Genomic DNA, 13977 nt, shown 5'->3' with positions numbered 1-13977 from the left:
GCAGAAAATGTGAAAGTGCCTATAGTTGATGAGAAAAATGTAATTGTCTGATTAAATGTTCTGATCTTTCTGACAAAAAGGCTTTGGAGGCTGAGCTTGAAGATCTGCGCTCACAGGTGGAACACCTTCAGTCTGAAATCATGAGAGTGCGTCAGGACAAACAGGAAGAGGAGGAGCGTCTTCATGAGGTCATTAGCACCCTGCAGGCTGAACTCGCCACATTAGGCCCCATCCTGCATGAAGTCAGTGACTCTCAGGATGGCGACAGCATCAATCCCTCGCCGGCTCCCAGCCCCGAACCTCACCACGATACCATCCAGGCACAAGCGAGGAGGGGAGGACCGAACAGCCTGAAGCAAGAGCTCAGTCTGAGTCACTCTGGCTCATCTCGTCCCCTTCGATCTCGTCTCAAGGCCCTCCAGAGTCAGCTGGAGACCGCGGTGGCAGAGAAAGAGGGACTAGAGCGATTACTGCTCACCCAGGAGGACGAGTACAGAGGGCACGGGGAGGAGTTCGGAAAGAGGCTGACAGCTGAAAGGGAGAGGGCAAATGAACTCCAAGTGGTCCTCTCCGTCAAAGAAGCTGAGCTGGAGGAAGTCAGAGCCCAGAAAGAAGAGGAGACGAAGAAGAAAAAACAACTATCTGAAGAGGAGAGGGACACTTTCAAAATTCAAGCACAAGAGATGAGCGCCCTGCAGGAGAAGAACGCCCACCTCAGCTCTCAGATTATGGAGCTCCAAAAGAAAGAACAGGAGAGCATGACCGAGATCGAGACTCTAAAAACAAAAGAGCAGGAGATGGAAATGGAAATGCAAGGCCTCCAAGACACCAGTCTCACTCTTGAGAGACAAGTCCAGGAGGTGAGAGCCGAGGTGGTGGACATGGAGGAGATGGTCGCTGAGGAAAGGACGAAGACTAAAACCCTCAAGACTGTGAAGGGGGAGCTTTTTGCTGAACGCGAGGCACTGAGGAGGAGGGAGGGGCAACTCCAGGAGGAAATTGAAAGGCTCAGACAGGATGTGACTTCAATGAGAGCTTATATCCAGGACCTGACAGCTCGGCTCAATGACAAGGAAAGCAGTCAAGAGGAGGCTCAAAAGGAAGTGCTGGTGAGTGTCAACTGTGTTGTTGTTTTTTTGGTTACAACCACAATCCAAGATGCAAATGTAAACTATAATTTCAAACACAGGAGTGCAACCTCCTCGTCACTTCCCAAATGAATGACAGGCCTTTTAAGAAAAGGAGTAACTATCTATAAAAGAACCGAATCTAAAGAATTAATGACAGAAGATTTTGATGGGGTAAAAAAGGTTTGTTTACATAATTTTGTTTTATAGTTTATTAGCACTAGGGCTGTACCGAATGTCTTTTTTTAACATTAGAGCTTCTGTTAAAGTTTTCAAATGAAGCTTCAAATGTCTGTGGTCATATTTTCACCCATCACCCTAAAAAATGGAAGAAAAAAATATGGTTTTGTTGTTATTGTGGTCATATGCTGCTGTGCTGCTACACCGCCCTGCTAATGCAGGTGCCTCATGCGTTCCTCCCTTTGTGTGCGCCAAGCAAACAGTTTAGACTACAGTGAAAGCGTTGCTTTTGAAAGGCTAAACGGCAACAAATATGGATTGAAGCACAATATTTTGTTAGATAAAAACATGTTTTTAATTTTAGAAATGATTACATCTATGTTTTTTTCAATAGATTTTGACTTTTGGATGCTATGGGGTTATTGGAGATGTTTGGTTTACGAGTCAGAAACAGTCCTACTCAGCCACCACCAGAATCTAATTCTACAAATAGTATAATACTAATAATATTAGTGTAATCTAATATTTATCTGCAACTGTGCAGAAATACCGGGTTTAAACAGAATGAATAGACATGCAAAAAAAACACAAAAAAAACTGCGCAGCATTCAAATGTTGATTTTAGAATTTAAATGTCAACGTTATGAATGATGCTTCGAACTATTCGTTACAAATCTAACCAGCAGTAAAACAGGCCTTTATTTTCAGTTACTGTAATTATGCCCTGAATATACATTACTTAAAATGCACATGGCCAAAAAAGTACAGACTGGGCCTTTAAATCTGGTCATAAGAACCAGAACAAGTCTTTTTCATCAGCCTATGCTCCGGGTTTGAAGGGGGTCTGGGTCAGAGTATTTCAGATAACTTACTAACCCTGCTTCAACAGGCCCCACATCCAGACAGGAAATACCTTGCTGCCACTTTTTTTTGCTAGCGTACAGCTGTGCTGTAGGCGGGACCACATCTGGTTATAGTTAACTGCCGTAACACGTCACATCACAGCGTCGCTACTGAGACTGCAGACTCTTACTAACACAGGGGAAGTGACATTGAAATGAGGAAGCAGGAGGGACAGCTTTGTTAGCTGTTGTCTTTTAAAGCTCTGATGCACACTTTATTCTTCACTTCTTTACGTTTCTAACTTGGCAGGATGTGGTAAGGACACATTGTGGTCGTTAAAAAGAATGCATGGAGGCTGCAAAGCATTTGTTGGACTGCTGCATGTCTGATCTGTTTTCGATGAGTTTATAGTTGTTTGTAGCAAATGTAGCCATTGTTGTAAAGAAGTATCTAAGAATGAATCGGATATAAAACGCAGCATGTACTGTACATGTGGTATTCATTAAACGGCTTTTTACATTGCAAAGCAGGTTATCGGTTGTTGCTCTTAATGTAAACAGTCGTTTTTCCTGATAAAACTGAAAGCTATGACCAAAATAAAGTTAAAATATGCTATGTGGATGCAGGGTTTCATGAATGAGTCAAAGAAAGGCTGCTAATAAGAACGTTTTTCTTTGTCTCAGACTCATGCTGAGGTGACCCTGGCTAAAGCAGACGCTGCCTTAAGACAGAGGGAGACTGAGCTCGCTGGACTGAGGGCAGAGCATCAGGCTCTGAGGGCGGAGCTGACTGCAGTTAAACAGGGTCTGAGTACCAGCACAGAGAGGGCTGAGAAGCTACATCAGGAAGGACAGGTGAGTACAGAATATCAGCTATAAGCTGTATAGCGGGAGTTAAATCTTTCTGTCCGGATCCATTGTTTTTGAGATCATGGCAGCACTGGATTGAGTATAATAAGCTGTGTTGACATTTATTTGTGTGTGTCAGACCAAAGACCGTGCCCTAGTTGACCTGGAGACTGATAACCAGCGGCTGAAGGTGGAGCTTCAAGGTCTACAAGAAGACCTGGCTGTACAGGAAGAGGAACTAGCCTACCAGCAAAGAGAACTACAGCAACTCAGACAACACTGTCACCAGCAGGACACACTTCCTCACCAACAAGGATACCCACAGAAGGGTGAGTACTTAAAGATGCTTCAAACATATACTCTGCTGTTATATTGTCGGATTCTGTGCAGTCCCATGGCACATTCACACCAGTGACATAGTAGTCATTAGGTTTATTTGAGATTTGTTAATTGAATATCAAGCAGCTTGTAGGTGTCATATTGGGCTCTGGGAACACATAATGAGGAAAACAGCTCTATATGTTATCAGAGGTCTAAAACCCCACAAGGGAACCTTTAACGACGATGGCATCTCAACAGTAATATGTTCTCATAATGACAACTTTTATTTTCTTCATCTGTCAGATATTTCTCACGGAGCTTTTGAGGACATTGTGAGCGTCTCTCGTGACGAAGCCTCTCTGAGCTCTCCGGAGGTTTTAAGGAGACTCGAATGCCCCGAAGACAGAATCCCAGACCGGTTCCACACCTCTGCTCTCTGCTCTCGTCTGTCCGAGTTCAGCACTCTGAACAGCACAGGCCTGGATCTCCACCAGAACAAGACCTCTCCCAGGGTTCAGATGGAGCCTCCACACTCCAGGACCATCACACCAGATCCAGCCACGCAGAGTACCCACTCCCCAGGATCCGTGTCGGTGTCTGACAACTTCTCCATGCTCGACTCACTGGACACTGACAAAGTATGTGGTCTAACACTTCCATACATGCTACCTTTTGTTGGATATTTTGGACTTTTCTTTGGTTTCAAATATGGCTAAGTCAGTGGGTAATCTCTGGGTCTGAAACCAATGCAGAAGTGCCTTAAACCTGCATTCTTTCTAACAGCCAGCAGGGGGCGACTCCTCTGGTTGCTAAAAGAAGTCAGATTGTATAGAAGTCTATGAGAAAATGAGCCTACTTCTCACTTGATTTATTCCCTCAGTAAACATTGTAAACATGAGTTTATGGTCTCAATCGCTAGTTTCAAGTCTTCTTCAATACAGCATGATGTTCATTTAGTAAATTATGGTCTCATTTAGAGTCAAATATACCATAAAGCAGGGTATGCTTTAGGGTACGTCCACTTCTTATATACAGTCTATGGGCTAAACATTTGTTTAATATTTTGTAATTATTTTTTTCTTAGGTTCGTGAGTTGGAAGATCTTGACTTAACAGCGCCTCCATCTCCTCTTGGCTCCACCTCGTCCTTGTCGGCACCAGAATGGGCCAGTGATGGATACGGCAGCAGTGAGTATTGACACTTATTTAAAGAATTTTGGGTACCGAGGAATATCAGGCTTTGGTTACACAGACAATACATGTTAGCAGCATCAATTCATTGTTGGTTTTGGTCTTTTTATGGAGTTTGTTGACAGTAAAGTTGTTTCCACTTAACTCTCCTGTTCTTCTCTTGTGCTTCAGATGTGAGTTCAGAATTGGGTGCGAGGCTGAGAGTGGAGCTGGAACAGACTGAAAGGCTGGATGCTCAGTTTCTTGAGTATCTGCGCTGCCGAGGAATGAACCCCACAGTTAACACAGACAGTGCTGCGGGCAGTATGAGCTACAGCGATGACCTGTTGTCACCTGAGCTTCAGGTAGGCTTCATTCATACTTGACAGGGATTCTGTTGATTTGACAGTAAGCTTGGATTTTACTCAGTTTCTCCGTCTTTCTGCAGGCTCTGTTGAAGAAAGTGTATCAAGAAAGCTGCCGAATTCTCACTTTGTCCCAACGTCGTGCCACTTCCTCGACACAACCTCATGTCTCGGACATTAGAGCCTTTTCACTGAGTCAGAGAGAGTATCATTGTGGAGATGGCCCCGTCATAATGGACCATGGGGACAATTCATCCTCCCACGCTCCCATGAGCTGGCAGCAGGAGAAGAGGGCACTGCAGGAGACTGTGATTGCTCTCCGGGAGCTGCTCTGTCGAATGGCCCAGAGAACCACACAAGTGAGTTTCTGTGGTTTTAAAGATACTTTACAATCATCTAGTGAAAGGAAATTTGAAATCTTAACTAAGTGGCATGACACTATAAAAGATATTGTATATATAATTTTAATTTAGGTATACGACAAGAGAAATTCAACTCAGTATCTTTATCAGTACAGCTATCTGATCTAGGTTCTATTGATTATCTGTGCCGACCACGTTCTTCGTTCTTCCTCAGACTGACCACAGAGATGAAGACGACAGGCAGGATGAATCTCAACTGAGGGCCGAGCTGGACGAGAGTCGGAAACAACTGAAATGTGCTCATGACACTCAGCAAGAGCAAAAGAACAAAATACACTCAGCCAGGTATATTACAAACACCGAATAACGGCATTCAAGCACACCTTCTCCACAAGTTGTCGTATCATACAAAAACAGAAAACACTGTGTATTATCAATCATATTGGGTAAAATCAGCAATTTGTTACAAGCGGGAATCATAAAATTCTGCATACAGTGTTTTGAAGTGGTTTATTTGATCTTTCAAATTGAGATAAAATAACTTTGAACATTAGTCATTAAATTAAATCCAAATAAATCAAATATATATTTTTTAGCTCATGTCAACTAGTGAGTGTCTGGCAAGATGTGTAACTGCTCACCTCCCTCATTTAGAAATAAATACGTATTATCTATTATTATAACATAGTTAAAGGAATCTTGGTTCTTCAGTTCTTTGTGTGGTTTTAGGTATCGGTGGTGCTAGTATGAACTTTCGCTCTCTTCACCATGTCTCTTTCACACTCACACAAACATACCTTCATGTAATAGTGGTGAAAAGTAAGGTTTGAATTGTGCTTTTTTTCTCCCTTCAGGGTGGCTGTAGAAGAGGGTGAGGAAGCTTTGAGACGGGAGCAGACCACAGTCCAGGAGCTTCAACAACAACTGGAGCAGGAGAGAGCTCTGAGTCTCCGTAAGGAAAGAGAGGAAGAGGGGAAGAGAGAGGTAAGACGAGGACCAAAAACATGCATACTGAATATACTGTGAATTCTCATATAAAAGCTGATATTCTCTATAAATTAAGGGATACGGTATAGACCTGCTCTTTATGAAAAGTGTCTCAAGTGTTTTTATGATTTGACGCTATATAAATAAATTGAATTGAAACTGAATTGTATTCAAATGATGAAATAATAGCTGGGAGCAACACCTACAATTAAAAGCAAGTCGTTAATACAGATTGAGAGAGAATGATCTACCTGTAGTCAGTATAAACTACATTTCCACAGTACTAATTCCATCAGTACAACAACAGTCATATCATACTCACCACTCTTGGCGCTCCGAATCTCTTTTTTAACCGAAAGTTACCGTCAACAAAACTCAACACTTCCTGATGGGTTTTTTTTTCACATTAAAAGCCTATGTTTTATGGGGATGCTGCAATTTTGGAGGTAGTGTTGAGATTCATTCATGGCAGCTTAACATTGTTTGGGGAAAAAGGCAAAATGGAACACCTGATAGTATATGAACAGAAAACAAATGTACTTGATGCCTCCACAGTTTTAAAAATCAAACAAACACATAAAATGTACCCAAATTCACATTACTGTAAACGTATGTTGCAACATCTGCTGTATTAGTCATGTCTTAACGATGTGTTTATGTGCATACAGAGCGGGAAAGTGAAATCCGATCACAAGTGGTCTCTCGAGACGCATTCTAATGCCAGGTGTGAACAGACGTACGTAGAGCTGTCCACTTGTGATCGGATCACCCAAGGAGCATGTTAATGACAGATCTGAGCAGGGCCAAAGTGAAGAATCCACAGTGTACTTGTTCCCATTTTAAACTCTGACAGATGAAACTCCTCTTCCCTCTCCAGGCTGTGCAAGCGTCCTCTGAGCAGCAGAGGTCAGAGGTCATGGCTCTGAAGGGTCAGGTGGAACAGGAGAGGGTGGCCTGCAGCAACCTCAGACAGGAGCTTCAGATTGAACAGTCTCGCAGTGTGCTGCTGGAGAAACGCCTAGACGACATCCAGAAGGAGCGAGAAGATGAACGCCAACTTTCTGCTAACCAACAAGAACTCCGCTCTCAAGACAAGACTCGTCTCGAGCGCCTCCTGACCGAAGCAGAATCTCGCCTCTCAGAAGTTCACTCCAAGCTCGCAGATGCTCACAGGAAGCTGGATGAAGAGAGAGACCGTTGCTCCAGGCAGGTGGACGAACTCAGCCGCAGACACGAGGCGGATGCTGCCAGAGACGGGAAGTTCATCTCCGACATGCGCGCCCAGCTAGTGCAGGAGCGAAGGCAAGGGGAGGAGCTGGTAGTTGTGATGGACAAACTGAGGGCTGAGCTGCTGCAGAGCAGGAGGAAATGGGAAGAGGAGGACAGAACGAGGAGGTTGGAGCTGCAGAGGGAGCAGGAGGCCGCCACCCGACATCGCGTAGCTATGGAGGCCTTGAAGGAGCAGAAAGAGGAAACCTGCCGTGCTTTAGAGGTGGAGCGAGAGCGCTACAGACACTACGGGGGCGAACTGGCCGAGCTGAAGGAGAGACTGCGACTGCTGAAGGACAAAGAGCGGGAGAGGGAGGAGCAGTGGGAGAGAGAGAAGAGGAAGGGGAGGCAAGAGCAGATGGAGAGGGAGAGACGACAGGAGAGGACCAACAGCAAACTGGTAAAATATCAACCTACGTCTTTACTATACTCAATACTTTCACAAATATAATGCTCTTTAGAGTGTTTGGTACATACACCAACACGCTGCCTTGTAAATATTTCTGACTTTAGTGTGAGTTGGAGTTGTTGAGGCAACAGGACCAGCAGCGCATGCAGGAGCTGCAGCGTACTCTGGCAGAATTGGAAAGAGAGGAGAGAGAGATGGCAGCTCAGAGGCTGTCTGGACGAACCACAGGGCAGCAACACAAGGCTGCATCTTCACAGCGTCTCCAGAGTGACCTCCAGGCCGGCAGCGCACAACAAAACCAGCAGGTACACAAGTGGTTATTACACAAACACTACAGTAAAACCAGCCACAGATCCCTGGACTTTATTACTGTTGGATGCATGTAATGCTTGATAATATTATAGGAATTTACTGGACAATGACTGTACTTTTCTCACCGTAGACGCCGTCCGTGCCGTCATCACCCAGTCTGCTGGAAAGGACGCTGAAGGAGAACTCGGAGCTGACGGAGCGCGTGACATCACTGAGTCAGGAGAGAGCCACCCTAAAACATAGACTCACCTGCCTGGAGCGACAGCTGCAGCGCTCGGAGAACGAGCTCGCCAAGGTCACCGCCGAAACTGAAAACAGACCCATCCACGACGTGACCAGCAACAGCAAGGTCAGTACGAAACGCATACACACATTTGTTATGATATAAAGAATGGTATAATAAATATGTTTTGGATCAGCTGTCCAAGAACAGATTGTACAAGATGAATCACTGCAGTGTTTTCCATACTGTTGATAGGATTTATCTCGGCTCCCCCTCCCTAATAGATTTGCCCTCATCCTAAATGGTGTCTTTATATTTTTTTATACAAATTTTCATATTCTTTCTTTTTATTCATATATTTTTTCAACTGCAAAAGTGTTGCATTTAAATGTGTTGAACATCAGAGATTAGACCACATCAGAGAAATGGTGCTATATGTCCAAACTTGGCCTGATGGTGGCTGTAATGATTTTTCTAAAGCTGAGCTCAGACTAAAGGAGTTTCGGGCCGATTTATCTCCGATTCACCCCTTCCGAGAATCGGAGGTGAAATCCGGTGCGGGACTTTTTTGGTACAGATTTTAAAACCAGATTATCTGGTAATGTGAGTGGTTAACAGATCCAGTCTTAAACCTCCCGAACTGTTCGCGGACTCATTGGGGCCGCGCCAATAATTGTCAAATTGTTTGATATTTAGGATTTCAAATCTGGATGATTACATCGATACTTTCCGAGCGGGAGCACAATAGCTAATGAGAGAAACAAGCCGGCGCTGCTGACGGCGTTTCCAGGCTAAACTTTAGCCAGCATACTACTGTTGACAGATAAATCTCACCTCCTTAGCCTTCTGCTTTTGTTTTTCTCTCACTTGCAAGTTGTTGCAACCCCATTTGTCCCCATCTTGTTTACATCTTCTTCCCCATGAGATCACGTGAGAAAGACGTGAGGTGGTGCGTTGCTCCCTGTGGCACGATAATCTTAATAATATCCTGTAGTATGTGATGCGCCGTTATTTTCAAATCTTGTAGTGTGTGCATGTGTAAAGTTTCTCTGTGTGTGTGTGATGCAACCTGATTTCAAAATCGGTTAGGATTTTAAACCTCCTGTAGTCTGAGCCCAGCTTCAGTGGCTCTAATATGTAATTCTGGTTTCTAGTCTAGTTAACATTTTTCCTGCACTGAGTCCCAATGTATATTTGATGTTATGTATGAAACCTGTCATTACATTTTTTTAATTTTGAGTAGTTGCTTGGCTTCTGGTAGTAATGTAAAGGAGAGGGGGTGAATCCAAACTGTTTAATTACTATATGTTGGCTTAACTGTAAAAATATTGAAATGCAATGCAACCAAAGTCAACTTGAATAACTTGCTGTCATGCTGATAAGACACAGTGATGTAACAATTACAACCTGTTCATTGGTTTGCAGATGCAGCGTTTGTATGAGCGCTACCTGCGTGCTGAGAGCTTCAGGAAAGCTTTGGTGTACCAGAAACGTTACCTGCTGCTGCTGTTGGGAAATTTCCAGGAGTGTGAGCAGGCCACACTGTGTCTCATCGCCCATATGGGGGCACGGCCGTCACCCCCGCTCTCCCAAAACAGACCCCTCGGACGATTCAGGGCTGCTGTACAAGTTGTCATTGCTGTCTCGAGGTAGGTAGCGTACCAGGATGTAAAGATGTAAGAGTTACATCAGCCTTGTGTTTGGATAAAACTCATCACACACTTTTTGTTTTTTCAGAATGAAGTTCCTGACCAAGAAATGGCAGAGAGCGATCAGAAGATTATCTGTATCGGGGACCGTCAACGGGCATGCTCCAGGTCAGCTCAGTGAATGCATTTTATGATAATACGCATCACTTGAACGTGTGTGTGAGAGTGGGTGGATTGTTAATATTAATGTCTCCCACAGGGCCTAAAGCTGAAGTTTTAAGGCAACAACAACAACTAAGATCAAAGTTTGACTCGCCACCAAACAGAGACATCAGTGCCGTCCACAGAGACACAGTGTCCGCTCTCGTTCCACCCACAAAATCACCCTTCAGGTTGCACAACAGGTTTGGGCTCCTCTTCAGCTTTAGATTGCGTGAAGTGGAAGAATATTTTAATAGAATTAAAGTCATATTTTCATCACTGTGCTTTCTTCTTTCCTTAAGGTCGTACTCCAGCACCACTCTGGTCTCGGAGAGTTCAAGAGGAACGTCTCAGGATCCAGAGCGATCTCTGACAGAATATATCCACCATCTAGAGAAAGTCCAGCATCGGTTGGTGGGAGCAAGACAAGGTGAGCAGCATTAAGTATATGAGTAAGGTGAAACGGGTGGATTCCAGCACAGATGATGGAGCTGAACGCACTAAGGTGGATGAAATTTAAATAAAAAAGTGTCACAAACTGGATGCACACTTAGTGTAAGGTCAACACTGGGTCCATTCATCGGTTACAGGATTGGGGCACTGTCACTTCCTGGCTTTCATTCATTGCACTTTGCTCCATGTTTATAATGTATCAGTGATGTTGTACAAAGCTCTGAGCAGCGTGCAGTTAGAAATTACACTGGTGATGGATCCCACTCGAAAACAATTTATTAAGCACAACTTGGGTTCTGAGCGCCAAATTAGAGTAATAGCGATTGATATCACACTGGGAGATGTTACAGGGCACTGGGTTTATGTTTTATAGCTCTTATGCTGAGATCAGACCACACAATATCAGCACAGTTATAGGCCACACGATAAAGAACCCTTCCGCTTTCCCTTTTAGTGCCATAGCGGAAAAAGACAGTCACTGACAACTTCTACAACGTGCTTTTTTTTTTTCCGAAATAAGGTCCCATGTTGGTCCACCGGAACCGTTTAGAGACTTCTCCTCTCTATACGGAGCACAAACCACTTCTGTCTAAACGCTAAACATGGCAAAGTGAGGAAATATTTCTTTCACCCAAAGGTCACAAGCATTATACCAAATTAACCAAACCTATGGGTGTGACATCACCCTCTGCACAATCATCGTCTTTCTATTGAAGGAAAAAGACAGAGCCCACCTTCACTGCCAAGTGACTGTTTCCACGTTCACGTCACTCATGTAGGAGCTGTCAGGTGGAACAGTAATGTTGTTTCCTGGCACCTTACTGACCACCTCTTTACATCATGCAAGAGAAAAAAACTTCATTCTACGATAGGTTGAGGTCCAACATGTAATCTGTCACTCAGATCAGTCATGGCAAGAATTTAAGATTGCCTAATCTGACACTATATCAAAAGACATACCTATTGTGTGGTCTGATCCCAGCATTAGATGCATGTCTCCTAATTTGGTCACTCGTTTTTTCCAGGAAGTGTTTTTCCCATCAGAGAAATATACGCAGGAAATGCGCTACTGGTTACGAAGTTCAGGACAAATTCTGATCTTGTGATGGGCAGCCTAACACTTCCTGCAAAACAGCATGTTATTAAATCCCACAATGTGCTCTGTCATCTCCCAACCTAGTAAGCAAGACTCATTTAGCGCTGCCCCCTAAAGAGGAAAGGAGGATACAGTCAGCCTGTTCCCCTGATATGATTGGTTATCGGCAGCGCTGGCTGCAGGAGAATAGGACGTGGCTGTACCTGAGCTGCTTGTCGCCCCTTTACCTGAACGGTCCAGGTGAGTGTGAGTGTACCGTACTCCACCAAATCATGAAGCAGCACAATGCACCTCTCGGGAGGGGTGCTGACTTTTCATCATTCACTGAGGGGTGCACTATTAGAGGTGGTAACACTCTGGTCTGACACATACATGTCCTGCAGGTTTATGATCCTCCTACATTTATGTTTAATGCCCATTTTCTGCAGATCGCATATGTATAACTGCTTTTTGAATGTATTATACAGACTATCCAGCCAGCTATTTGTTTCAGTACATGCATATGTTTTAACATATTACATTTTTAAACAAATGCACAGTTGTCTTTACTCAAAGAAATAAAAGTCCGATTTGTTGGTTTTGTCTTTAACTTTACAATAGTTAATGTGTGGATTTTATGTTGCTAAACTCTGAATGCTAATCACCTTGTCTGATATTTTGTTATTTCTGTGTCCTATCAGCTTCGTCTGCTCTCCAGCCCGACCCGAAGTTATCCGACCGCTGAATGAATGAATGTCTGCATATAATCCTAATCTGTCCATGCCTTGTGTGAGAAATATGTAGAAAGGATTATCACGTGATTTTATAAGTATATAAATTATTTTTCAATATTTTCTATTGTAATTTTTCTACTGTCTGTACAATAGTATTTTGAAGGACCCTCTTGAGATGTTGAAAGAACAAATGTTTTTCATTTTAAATAGTGCTGTATGTTATTTTTCTACTAGTGTTTTTATACGCTTTCGTGCTTGTAAATAGGACTGATGTTCATTGTACGTGTCCAAATTTGCACTGATTTTTACTGGAACTCCCCGATCAACATAGCTAGTGAGCACATTATTGCATAAAGGTGAACCATAATTGTTTTTTGTATTATCTATGTTTCTACCATAAAGTTGATAAATGTTTTAAACGTGTGTTTACAAACTAAACAGACTGTGTTTATTTTATGGCAGCTCATAACTCAATTCTGAGGTATGTCACTTTGGCAGGATGAAAATTCTTCAAGAAAAAAAAACATATTAGATGTTTGATTGTCGTTTGGTATTTATTTATTTAACCTTAATGCAGGATAGACTGTTTGAATAAACATGCTATTTTAATACAATACCCTGACGGTTACAAAAAAATAACGAACAGAGTGCAGATATTTGTTCTGCAGTAACAGATACACAATGTACAGGCTCATTTAAAGTGATGACGGGCAGGTAGAGAATGATTATTGAGAACGAACTTTGAAATATAACGACAGTATACACAGGCTAAATATCAGCGGGATTATGCAATCTCTCTTGCAATCATGACATTTTACTTTCACTTTTCCAGTCTGAGTTTAAATAGTTTCAATTCATACGTTTTTGTCTCCATTTTCACCTTTTTAATGGAATTATTTTATTCTTGGCCTCCGGCTAACTTAAAGTGACTCCTGATTAGTTAGACCTTTGCTTTTTTTTTACCTTTTAATGAGATTTATGGTTACTGTGTATGCTAGTTTCCACCAGAAAAGACAAAGAAAATGCACGAAAGACATGATGAAAGTAAAAATACTCATGGTAAGTCAGATGTATGAGATAGTAAGTCAGAATTTTGACTTTCTATCATAATTTACATTGCTAAAATTATGAGATAGTTTCAAATAATTTACATGTTTTACAATTAACTTGAAATTATGAAGGCACTTGCAAAATATAAAATGTAAACCATACTTCGGTGTCTCATTTTTACCTCTTCATTAAACTTTCCTTTTTACAAAATTAACTAAAACACTGACAAAGAGAAAGATCTGGAGTAGATAATGAGAATAAATTATACAAAATTGAAATCATACTCCAAACCTCTAAACTAAAAATAAATCAGATTTGAATCAAACACTATTACTAAGCTTATTTACTATATATTTATTATCATTTTGAGTCATTTTTACCCATCATAATTTTGATTTAA

General features: G+C 42.5%; 1 protein-coding gene across 6 annotated transcripts in view; it reads left to right on the top strand.

Moving 5' to 3' along the window:
- The window catches only part of pcnt (pericentrin), a 40586-nt gene extending 27621 nt beyond the window's left edge, over nt 1-12965 (top strand). For 3 of the 6 annotated variants that reach the window (XM_037796659.1, XM_037796656.1, XM_037796655.1), the window contains 18 exons: nt 81-1109; nt 2834-3004; nt 3138-3327; nt 3623-3957; nt 4404-4506; nt 4681-4853; nt 4937-5212; nt 5430-5560; nt 6070-6199; nt 7056-7871; nt 7985-8185; nt 8323-8541; nt 9841-10064; nt 10153-10232; nt 10324-10468; nt 10568-10695; nt 11899-12054; nt 12495-12965. In XM_037796659.1, coding sequence (XP_037652587.1) covers nt 81-1109; nt 2834-3004; nt 3138-3327; nt 3623-3957; nt 4404-4506; nt 4681-4853; nt 4937-5212; nt 5430-5560; nt 6070-6199; nt 7056-7871; nt 7985-8185; nt 8323-8541; nt 9841-10064; nt 10153-10232; nt 10324-10468; nt 10568-10695; nt 11899-12054; nt 12495-12538 — 4551 coding nt within the window. In that variant the 3' untranslated portion in view covers nt 12539-12965. The remainder of the gene's footprint in view (nt 1-80; nt 1110-2833; nt 3005-3137; nt 3328-3622; nt 3958-4403; nt 4507-4680; nt 4854-4936; nt 5213-5429; nt 5561-6069; nt 6200-7055; nt 7872-7984; nt 8186-8322; nt 8542-9840; nt 10065-10152; nt 10233-10323; nt 10469-10567; nt 10696-11898; nt 12055-12494) is intronic. The other 3 variants (XM_037796654.1, XM_037796657.1, XM_037796658.1) reach the window with 2 other exon arrangements.
- Nucleotides 12966-13977: the final 1012 nt, after the last annotated feature.

The sequence above is a fragment of the Sebastes umbrosus genome, chromosome 16 (genome assembly GCF_015220745.1).
Source record: "Sebastes umbrosus isolate fSebUmb1 chromosome 16, fSebUmb1.pri, whole genome shotgun sequence".
Lineage (NCBI taxonomy): Eukaryota > Metazoa > Chordata > Actinopteri > Perciformes > Sebastidae > Sebastes > Sebastes umbrosus.
The sequence above is the reverse complement of the archived record's forward strand: the minus strand, read 5'-3'. Positions and strand labels throughout refer to the sequence as shown.